The sequence below is a fragment of the Zingiber officinale genome, chromosome 11A (assembly GCF_018446385.1).
Source record: "Zingiber officinale cultivar Zhangliang chromosome 11A, Zo_v1.1, whole genome shotgun sequence".
Classification (NCBI taxonomy): Eukaryota; Viridiplantae; Streptophyta; class Magnoliopsida; order Zingiberales; family Zingiberaceae; genus Zingiber; species Zingiber officinale.
In genome coordinates this window covers 85048743-85060526 of record NC_056006.1, presented here as the reverse complement: position 1 = coordinate 85060526, position 11784 = coordinate 85048743, and the positions used below count along the sequence as shown (strand labels likewise).

The window sequence follows — 11784 nt, the reverse complement described above, 5'->3', positions numbered from 1 at the left end:
TAGGTGGGTCAAGATTAACCAGACACCTAGTGCTGAGAAGTCCAAGTAGATCAAAGGAGTGACCGGATACTTGGCACAAGGAAATCCAAATGGGTCGAGGGTGACAGGACATCTGGTGGAAGGAAGTCCAAGTGGGTCATGGAGGACCAGACACTTGGCACGAGACGATAAGTCCAAGTGGGTCAAGGTTGATCGGACACTTGGCACGAGAAGAAAAGTTCAAGTAGGTCAAAAACTTGACCGGACACTTGTTGAAGAAGTCTTAGCAGATCAAGGTTGACTGAATGCTAGGCACGAGGAGTCCTAACAGGTCACGATTGACCAGATGTTGGGTTTGAGAGCCCTAGACTTGACTCGAGCAAGCTAAGGTTAGTCAATTTGATCAAGTGATCAAATTGGACCAAGCTCAATCGATCAGCTGATAGATTGAGCATAGTGCTGCGATAAACAACACCCCCAATTAATTAGCTGATCGATTGGGAGCTTAAATCGCGAGCATAGAATGCAGCCCAATCTATCGGTCGATTGATTGGGCACCGCCAATCGATTGGTCGATCGATTGGGAGCTAATTTTCTCGCGCGATCGTGAGAAAGCCTAAATCGATCGGTCGATCGATTCAGACAGTTTCCAGTGAGCACAGAGATGTTTTGAATCGATTAGTCGATCGATTCGAGCCTCCTTAATCGATTGGGATATGACCATTGTGCAGGATATAGTCGTTGGCGAACGATTTCTTCAGTAGTTTTTGGCTAGCTCTTCGCCCGACTCTACAGTGTTCTTCTCCACTGAGCTCACCGACACACACCAGATCTTGGAGGCATAGAGAGGAGTGTTGTTGCACTTCCAAGCAAGTCAAAAGGTGTATTCAAGCAAGAAGAAAAGCAAGCTAGGGTTTCTTCATTGTAAATCTTGTAAGATTTGATATATTAGCTTATATTTCTTTCTTCTTGTATATCTTTGTGTGTGAGCGTGTACGAAGCTTCTTCGCCTCTGGTAGTTTTCGAGAAGGAATTATTTCATAGTGGATGAGTGAGTGAGGATTGGATCCCTGGATTAGTCATCTCTTCTTGAGGTGGATACCAAGTAAATCCCTTGTGTTAGTGTTGTGAGAGTTGTTTGAGTGCTTTCTGCTGCAACAACATCATCAAAGCAAGCAACCGAAGCGCGATGAGCTATTCACCCCCCCCCCCTCCTCTAGCTACAAATCAACCCTAACATCCTTTATCACTCAACAATAGTGTGGCCCCAAACAAAAATGCCCAAATCCGAATCCCAAGTAACATCTCCCTCCAAGCTTAGATCAACTCCTTCTTGATCTGATCAACGACCCATATTCCTCCCCCTTCAATCCCTATAAAAGGCAATCAACATATCGTTACAAATAACTCCATAATTCCTACATAACACGTGATGATTCTAATCAATGAGAAAATCCCTTACCTTGATTAAGGACACAATTTTAAACTCAATAGATAGTCAAAGACTCTAAGATGGACTCACAATAACATGCTAAAATGACACTTATCAGTCACTTCCACTGGTTAAATAAGTTTTCTCATCTATTTTAACAGGGATTTGGATAGAAGGATAGATTTGGAAAAATATTCGAAAATTGGAGGACTAGATTGGGTCAATTGAAAAATGAGGGATAAAATTAAGACCGTGTCAAAAAATGAGGGACTAAATTGGTAATTAATCAGAATCTAAATTTGCTTTTTTTTTACCAAATAATGTAGCAAACTTTCTAAAATATTTAAATCACGTACCATACTTTTTAAATTACTAAAATCACATATTCAATATCTATTTTACTCCTCATTTATCCTAATCGATTGGGGTTAAATATTTTTTTTAAAATACCCAGATTAAAAAAATATATAATTTATATTTAAAAAATCATTACTCTCAATATATTATGTCAAATTGATATTTGAAGGCATATAAGCCGAAACCAGGACTTAGATAGCTTAAAATGACATAAAACCAAATCTTATATGCTTGTCTAATTTTCCTTATTATATTATATATTTGTCCTCAAACATCAATTTAACACAATATATTAAGAGTAGTGATTTTTTAAACATGAATGTGTTCAATTTGGATAAAATTGATATATGGACTTAGAGAACTCAGAATTATAAGAAATCAGGTTCTATGTGCTCCTCTAGTTCTCTTGATTATATTTTTACCCTCAAACATCAATTTGAAAAAAAAAATGATGAATTAGTAACACTGAAGCTGGGGCGACTGACCCAGTCACTCAGAAGTTTTCCACTGGCTGCTAAGATAAATCAGGAAGCGCTCGCAATGAGCGGCCCAAAAGCCCAATATCCCAGGGTTATATTCCATTTGGAGGAAAAATCCCTACAAATGTGCTGTAGCTAGGGATCGAACCGTGGATGATTGGGTGACAACTTGACGTCCTTCTGCTGCAACTTAGCCCCGGGGTCCTCAAATATCAATTTGGCATAATACATTGAGCAGTGATTTTTTTAACACGAATTAGATTTTCAGATACATTCATATTCAAAAATCACTGTTCTCAAGATATTGTGCTAAAATGATGTTTGAGGGCATATATATATAGAGAGAGAAATGTTCTCCTGCGGTGCATTTCTTGCGGTTTGGTGCGGTAGAAGTGATTTGGCATTCCACGTCAAAGCCAAAAAAAAATAAAAAAAACGCACGCTGCGAACTTGCCTTCCTGATCGGTCTGGTGACCGATCAGGGAACCTCCTGATCGGTCTCTGGACCGATCAGGGAACCTCCGCTTCTCCCGGCGTTTGACGCTGGCGGAACACCCCTCGGCCGGATCACAACCGGATTCCGGGCGAATCGCGGCCGGATTCCGGCCGAATCGCGGCCAGAATCGGCAGCGTTGCGTCTGCTAGCGTCGCGGCAGATTTGGCCATGAAACGGCTGCATTCCGGCCGCGATCCGGCTGACAGTGGCTGGGCGTCCAACGGAAGGTCGGCAGTGGCCGTTTGGCGAGGTCGGCGAAGAAGACGAGAAGAAAGATGATGCCGCATTTTTTTATTTTTTTTGGCTTTGACGTGGAATGCCAAATCACTTCTACCGCACCAAACCGCAAGAAATACACCGCAGGAGAACATTTCTCTCTCTCTCTCTATATATATATATATATATATAATCGTGAGAACTAGATGAATACATAAGACTTGATTTTATGTCATTCCGAGCTCTCTAGGTCCATTAATTAATTTTGGCTAGAACCAACTAATGGTATATATATATATATATATATATATTAATTTAGCATTAAGAGTGATTATTTTTTAAATATAAATTGATCTTTTAAAAAAACTGTATATTAAAGAGGAAAAAAACCCCAATCGACTAGATAAAAAAAGCTGAATCCAAATTAACCAAATTAAATGATATTTAATGAAATTTTCACATTCAAATGGTCTATAAAGAGTAAAAGTCCATACCCCAAGGTACCTTTCTCAGATAAAATGCCTTTGACCTTCATAATGTAGTCGCTCAGTCTCCTAGATTGAGAATTTGGTATATTTATGTGGGCCCGCCCGCATATTTACAGGTTGTTTAAAACAAATAATACTTTTTATAGGAAAAAGAAAAGGAAAAAAGAAAAACTCTAAACTTAACTGACAGAATAAACTCCATTTATCTTAATTGCGACAGTTAAATTAAAATAAAGCTTCACTTCATCAATTAAATTAATTATGTACACTATTTACTTCATGGCCGTCTAAAAAGACATTTAGTTCTAAAATTATTTATTCCAGCTAAAATATAATAACCATGCTTCACACTTGCTCGTTGAAATTTATTCCATTTTCTTGATGAACATTGAACACGGCAAATGAAAAATATGAAATAATAATACACCACCATGCACCTTGGCATCTCAAAACATAAGACTCTTCCACCTTAACCAGGAAGAGAGTGAACTCTTCTTCTTTTACCAAACACACTGAGGCCAGAACAGGGCAGACGATGTAGCTACTCAATAGCACTCTGGTGTCCGGGAATGATCCCTGCCAGGGTCGGTGCAGTAGTTGTACACCATGTAGTTGTTCTGGACCCATCGCATGGCAGAGTACTGTTGCGGGCTGAGCCCCGAGCCCATCGGCGACGACTGCGCCACCCGGCAGTTCGGCGGGGCGAAGGCCGAGCAGCCTCGGATGATGAACTTGGTGAACCGGGAGACGAAGGGCTGGTACCTGTAGTCCACCCTGTACTTGCCCCTGTCCGTGGCCCAGGCGGACGCATCCCATATGGTGCCATACATCCACATCGGCCGCATCGGGAAGATGTCGGCACTCTTTCTTGGATACCTCCTTATCGGTATGTCATCCACATAGAATCTGCCAGGTCCAAATTGCGATCGGTCTTCAGCAAAATATTGCAGGCTCGCTAATGATTCTTTTTAGAAAACCACGACAATGATAAAGACGCACAGACTGGCCCGAACCTTGCGGCCATTGAACGTGGAAATTAAATAAATGCTTTAATGTCTCAACTGTTTCGGACCTTTCCATGTTTCGACATTGGTTGGATCTAACTTGTATGTCATGGCAAAACTAATTAGCACTGATGTATGGAGACTTACATGATTTCATTTGGGTTCCACAGGATGGCATAGTTGTGGAAATCGACAGTAGGGTCGAACCACAAGTGGAACTTCATCTCCCTGCCGACGTATCTCCGGTCGCCGGTTCCCCTGATGTACACGTTTGTCTGCAGCCTGTAAGGCTTCCCCGGAGTGTTCCCCATGAACTCGATGTCTACCTCATCATGGGATCCAGGATGCGCCTGGTCGTTTGAGAGCTGCAAATGAGAAGAAGAAGAAGAAGAAGGGGCAAAAAAAAAAAATATTAAACCACTGCAAACAACATTCTGGCACTGTATAGCTCGAGATCTAGCTCACTGACATAGAAAGCAGTGATGACCCCAGCCGTGTAGCCTGCTTGGAGCTTGATGGAGGCAGCAAAATAGCCACTTCGATAGGGTCGGTTGGACTTGAATCCGCTGCCTGCCCCCAAGTAAGAGTGAGAAATGGCAGGATCGAAGAGCGACAAGGCAAAAGGGGGTGCCATGCATGCATACCTGAGCTCCTGTCTAACCAAAGGGTGACTGAGGACTGGTCTCCTGAGACAATCTGGTGCGGAGCCCCCCATAGATTGCTGTAGCCATGGTAGAAGCCTGGCAAGGGCTTGAACCTGTTGCTGGGGTAGTAGCCTGGGGAAGGCTGAGCATTGCCGCCCCAATGCAGCATGGAGACGGCGATGGAGGCGAGGAGGAGGAGAGCCATGAGCGCAGACCACTCCTCCAGCAGTACTGAGACTGTGGTCAGAAAAGAAAAACTGGATCTTGGCAGGGTATATGGCAACGCGGTGGAGATGGGGAAGATTTAATGGCTGCTAACAGCGACAGCGACTTCAAACCATGGGTGGGGTTGAAAAAACAACAAGTGTGGGGAAGAATGAGCTGCTCCAGCTTCTTCTTCTACTCCTCCAGATTTTTCACTTGCCTTGCAGCAACGAAGGAGGCAGGCAGGCTGGCCGCTTGTCTTGTGCGTAGGGCAAGCTGCAAAGCTGTGCTCTGTGGCTTTGTGTTGCGGATTTGATTATAATAAGATTACCAGAGATGGACACGGATCCAGGCCAATGATTATGAGCAGATGGACGATCTACCACCACCACGACACCTTGGCTAGCTGTTGTTTCTGCCAACTCCCAATCCAATGACCGATTCAATCCATTCGGTTATGAGGAAAAGCTTAAGAAAGAGAGGTAGATCCAACAAGGTAACCTCGATGTGTCTGTGTAGCTGTGAGGATTTGTATCACTCGAGAGTAGGCCAAAAGGTCTAGAACACTGATCATAATGCCGTGGGGGCTGTCAGTTGGTGTGTTGCGACAACTCAGCCAGCCAACTGGCAAATCTGTGAAGAGGGAGGAGGAGACTAGTTAATTTATTGGTATTATGTATCTAACTCATGCCTAATTCTAGGATCATAGATTTGGTCTCATCAAAATTTTCATCGGTTATTATGATAAAATAAGAAATATTTTTATTAAAAAATATTCATCTATTAATTCGTTAGAACTAGAACTAGGACTCCGACCTGAAAAAAGATGCCTTATTGTTGCATCGCCTGGGGTAGCTCACATTTGAGAACATGTGATTAGTTTTCCTCGCATTTAATGAGGCGGCTCTTACTTAATTAACGAAGGGAATGTGACAGGAGCAAAGGGATTTAAATAATTTGAGTTGTTGCCGACAAAAGAAGGTGTGGATCTTATAAAGCCTTTGCTTACCCGTGAAGAGAGTTAATATTCCACAGATCTAAATCTATTGGAGAAGCTCCTAGCTCCTCAAGGCACGGCCCAACGGGGAAAAAAGTAATTTTTTATTTAAGAGATAAAATAAAATAAATAATTTTATGGCTCACTCAATTTTGGTGATTTTGTTAAGGGCTCGAACTAAAGCCATAAGTTGGTCTTTGATTGCCTAAACTAATTCACGACAAAAAAATAAAAACTTTTATTATTTCATTAAATTCACATTCGCATGTATTTAATTGTCATACAAATCTTAGATTCATAATAAATTAATACTATAACACTTTACACGATGAGAAAAAAAAATCCGACATCTTAAAGCCCCCCCCTCCCTAAACTGATTCCATGGTTACAGAGGGAGAGAGATATATTTAGGTATACAAATAGGGATACATGGTAAGATGAATTTCAAAGCTTGAGTTTCTGCAAGATTAGAGATTCGACTTGATTGTTACATACAAAAATATCCTTGGGATAATAATAGAATGATTAGGTCTTCCAATTAGATAATTAAGAAATCTAAGGTTTTAATTTTAACTACGGTATATTATAGAAAATTTTTTCGATTTATCTTAATGATTGATAGAAAAATTTTATAAGGTCAGTCGTCTCCGTAGCTTCAAAAAGCTAGATATCTGTATTAAAAAAAATTAATTTAATATAAATTTAAGATTTTTATGGCTGAAAGCACGTTTATAATTTGAAGCTAGATTGAGCTTTGAGTATGCTTTTTTGTTTTTTTTTTTAAGTTGGATGCATAAGTTAGTGAATAAATAGTATTTTGAAGATAAAATACAAATTATATGAAAATTTTGATATTAATTAAATTTTAAAATATTTTTAAAAATATAATAAATATTAGGGGGAATTTTTTTAAAAAATAAGTAAATCAAGTAAAGTGCAAATTAAATGAACCAAATAGTTTGTGAACTACTCACGAGTGACTCAGTAAAAACTCGACTTGAGCTTGAAGTTGATTAAGCTCAAGCCTAATTATTACTGACTTGATGACTTATCGAACCAAATGAGCCAGTAATAATATATATTTTAATAATATATAATATATAAATATATTAATTTATTTATAAAAAATTAAAAAATCGAGCACTAGCGCTTGTGCTCATAATTAAATATCAAACTCGAGCTTGAGCTCAATTGTACATGCTTGAGTGAGCCCGAGCTCAAGTTAAGGCAGTATAAATCGACTTGAGCCGAGTTTAAGACTAAGCTTAGCTCGAGCTCAATTCAACTTGGCTCAATTAGTTGATGGCTCTAAAATCAAGATATGACCAGAAATGAAGTGGCTTTAAATACTAGGTGTGAAAATAACTCCTTGGCGGGCAAGATGGAAATCCCCCAAAATAAGGGCGGAGATTAAATTAAGTAGAATCTGAGGTTGTTTATTATAGAACCGAATGATTTTAATCCAAAGAAAAGAAAGAAGGGTTAAATTTTCATTAATTTATAAAAAAATATGGATAATTTTATTTTTTATTTATATGTATAGAATTAAAATATTAAATTATTTATATCAATAATTTACCAAAAATCATATTCAGATTTTCGAATTTATCAAAAAAATGTACTTTTTGTAATTTTTTTTCATTCTACCCTCCCAATTAATTTTTTTTTTATTTTCTCTGTCATTTCTCTCTCTTCTCTTTCCTCCTATGCATGCAACATTTATTCTCTTTCTTCTATTTTTTTCCTCTTTTTACACGTTGATTCTTCTAAAAACATTTTAACACCTCTGAGAAGTCGAAATAAACAATGGATAATATATTTGAACTCCTTGCAACTCCAGAAATCCATAGGAACTGAAATGGGTACAATCAGAACTCTCTAGGTCCATAAGTGGATTTTGGTCGAAACCTAGATAGTACCGATTACATCCATTTCAGTTCCTGTGGATATCTGGGGTTGCAAAGAGTTCAAATATGCTATCCATTGTTTATTTCAGCTTCTCAGAGGTGTAAAAATGTAATAAAAAAGAATCGCCAAAAGGCTTCGCATTGGACCTAATATGGAATCATATCAGACCCACATTGGGCCTGGTATGAAATCATATCAGGCCCAACATGAGCTTAATATGGAATGATATAAGGCTCACGTTGTTCCTATAGATATCTGGGGTTGCAAAGAGTTCAAATATGCTATCCATTATTTATTTCAACTTCTCAAAGATATGAAAATGTAATAAGAAAGAATTACCAAAATTCTCCGCGTTTGACCTAATATGGAATCATATCAGGCCCAATGTGAGTCTGATATAAATGATATTTGACCCACATTGGGCCTGATATAGAATGATATCAGACCCACATTGGATCTGATATAGAATGATATCAGACCCACATTGGGCTTGATATGGAATCATATCAGGCCCAATATGGCCCTGATATGGAATGATATAAGACCCACGTTGAGCCTGATATGATTCCATATCAGGTCCAACGTGTGGTATTTTGATAATTCTTTCTTATTACATTTTAACACCTCTGAGGAACCGAAATAAATAATGAATAGTATATTTGAACTCCTTGCAAAATCAGAAATTCACAGGAACTGAAATGGGTGCAATCCGAGCTCTCTAGATCCATCAGTGGGTTTCGACCAAAATTCACTGATGCACCTAGAGAGATTCGATTGCATCCATTTCAATTCCTATGGATTTATGAGGTTGGAAGGAATTTAAATATGCTATTCATTATTTATTTCGATTTCTTAGAAGTGTTAAAATATTTTTAGAAGAATTGACATGTAAAAGAGAGGAAAAAAGAGGAGAGAAAAGAGATAAACATTACATACATAAGAGGAAAGAGAAGAGAGAGAAATGATAGAGAAAATAAAAAGAAAAATAATTAAGAGAGTAGAATACGAAAAATATGTAAAAAAAAAAATTGTATCATTTGATAAAGAGCAATGATATGCTTAAGGAAAAAAATTCAAGGGAAAGTTCAAGAATAGACACATAAAGTCATAACCCACCATTTCACTTTTTGTGAGCCACATTACTTTATGTGTCTATTCTTGAATTTTTTGTTGAATTTTTTTTTTGGACATATCATTTTTCTTTGATAAATAATAAAGTAGTATGCCTTTGTTTTTTTTTTTTGATAAATTCAAAAATCTGAATACGTTTTTTTTTTGATAAATTGCTTTTTATAATATGTTAATATATAGATAAAATATTTATTATTTACGACAATTTACCAAAGAGCGCATGTAAAGATCTGAATTTACCAAAAGGCGCATGTTACTTTAATATTTACCAAAACACGTACCTTTTTAAATGCATTTACTATTTTACTCTCATGATAATTTAACTTTTTCCACCACTTTTCTCTATTATTTTTTTCTCTCTCTTCTCTCTCTTCGCTTTTTTTATCGACATGCAGAAAAAAAATATGAATAACATTAGTCCCCGAATCTTTTAATAACATTTTAATATATTTGAAGAAGCAATAAAAAATAATGGACACCATATTTGAAATCCTTGCAACATCAGAAATCTATAGGAACTGAAATGGGTTCAATCGGAGCTCTCTAGGTCCATCAGTGGGTTTTGACCGAAATCCACTGATGGACCTAGAGAGCTCCGATTGGACCCATTTCAGTTCCTATGGATTTCTGATGTTGCAAGGATTTCAAATATGATGTCCATTATTTTTTTTGACTTTTTCATATATGTTAATATATAAAATCAAAGAACGGGCAAAAAAAAAACCACTTTGGGCCTGATATGGACTCATATCAGGCCCACGTTGGGCCTGATATAATTCCATATCAGGCCCAACATGGGCCTGATATGGAATGACCTAACTCTGCTCAATCTACACTAGGACCCCAGGCACAGTCAACCTTGCAAAGTTCTGCACATATAAATGGATTCAACATCTCGACAATGCTCATGGCAATAGTTAGGAGAATCCATAATTGGGTTTGTAGTACAATTCTATACCTGTGGGAAGAACCTTTCAAAGATAATTCTGTAGTAGTAGGCTTCTTTTGTAGTTGGTATGTTGTGTGGATATAAGTTCTTTGCATTTTGCATCATTTTCTTAGACACCAGAAGTAATTTTCCAACAATTATCTCATTCTATATCAGGCCCACGTTGGGCCTGATATGGAATCATATCAGGCCCAAAGTGGTCTTTTTTACCGAATCTTTGATTTTATAAATTAACATCTATGAAAAGTCAAAAAAAAAAATAATGAACACCATATTTGAAATCCTTGCAACATCAGAAATCCATAGGAACTGAAATGGGTCCAATCGGAGCTCTCTAGGTCCATCAGTGGGTTTTGGTCAAAACCCACTGATGGACCTAGAGAGCTCCGATTGGACCCATTTCAGTTCCTATGAATTTCTGATGTTGCAAGGATTTCAAATATGGTGTCCATTATTTTTTTGACTTTTCATAGATGTTAATTTATAAAATCAAAGAATCGGTAAAAAAAATGTCACTTTGGGCCTGATATGGACTCATATCAGGCCCACATTGGGCCTGATATGAGTCCATATCAGGCCCAACGTGGGCCTGATATGGAATGAGCTAATTATTGGAAAATTACTTTAGGTGTCTAAGAAAATAATGCAAAATGCAAAGAACATATATCCACACAACACACCAACCACAAAAGAAGCCTATTACTATATAATTATCTTTGAAAGGTTCTTCCCACAGGTATAGAATTGTACTACAAACCCAATTATGAACTCTCCTAACTATTGTCATGAGCATTGTCGAGATGTTGAATCCATTTATATGTGCAGAACTCTGCAAGGTTGACTGTGCCTGGGGGTCCTAGTGTGGATTGAGCAGAGTTAGCTCATTCCATATCAGACCCACGTTGGGCCTGATATGGAATCATATCAGGCCCAATGTGAGCTTGATATGAGTCCATATCAGGCCCAAAGTGACCTTTTTTTGCCGATTCTTTGATTTTATATATTAACATCTATGAAAAGTCAAAAAAATAATGAACACCATATTTGAAATCCTTGCAACATCAGAAATCCATAGGAACTGAAATGGGTCCAATCGGAGCTCTCTAGGTCCATCAGTGGGTTTTGTTCATATGGATTTCTGATGTAGCAAGGATTTTAAATATGGTGTCCATTATTTTTTTTTGACTTTTCATAGATGTTAATTTATAAAATCAAAGAATCGGTAAAACAGGCCACTTTGGGCCTGATATGATTCCATATCTGGCCCAACGTGGGCCTGATATGGAATGAGCTAATTGTTGGAAAATTACTTCAGGTGTCTAAGAAAATAATGCAAAATGCAAAGAACATATATCCACACAACACACCAACCACAAAAGAAGCCTACTACTACATAATTATCTTTGAAAGGTTCTTCCCACAGGTATAGAATTGTACTACAAACCCAATTATGGACTCTTCTAACTATTGTCATGAGTATTGTCGAGATGTTGAATCTAT

The 11784-nt window shown here is 37.9% G+C and overlaps 1 protein-coding gene across 1 annotated transcript; it reads right to left on the bottom strand.

Annotated features, from left to right (window-relative positions):
• Positions 1–3777: 3777 nt before the first annotated feature.
• LOC122032736 (probable xyloglucan endotransglucosylase/hydrolase protein 32) lies at positions 3778–5520 on the bottom strand. The gene is made up of 4 exons (XM_042592053.1): positions 5096–5520; positions 4921–5021; positions 4599–4816; positions 3778–4353 (listed from the first exon to the last, which is right to left on the bottom strand). The coding sequence occupies exons 1-4, from the start codon at positions 5298–5300 to the stop codon at positions 3993–3995; spliced, it is 885 nt and encodes a 294-aa protein (XP_042447987.1). The 5' UTR covers positions 5301–5520; the 3' UTR covers positions 3778–3992.
• Between the last annotated feature and the right edge of the window lie 6264 nt (positions 5521–11784).

What these genes read in the sequence shown, in the direction of transcription:
- LOC122032736 (XM_042592053.1), bottom strand. Translation starts at nt 5,300, where the DNA reads ATGGCTCTCCTCCTCCTCGCCTCCATCGCCGTCTCCATGCTGCATTGG. An exon ending in GGGTCATCACTGCTTTCTAT is followed by an intron (nt 4,817 to 4,920) that starts GTCAGTGAGCTA and finishes TCTCATTTGCAG; the next exon opens with CTCTCAAACGACCAGGCGCA. An exon ending in TGGAACCCAAATGAAATCAT is followed by an intron (nt 4,354 to 4,598) that starts GTAAGTCTCCAT and finishes TGGACCTGGCAG; the next exon opens with ATTCTATGTGGATGACATAC.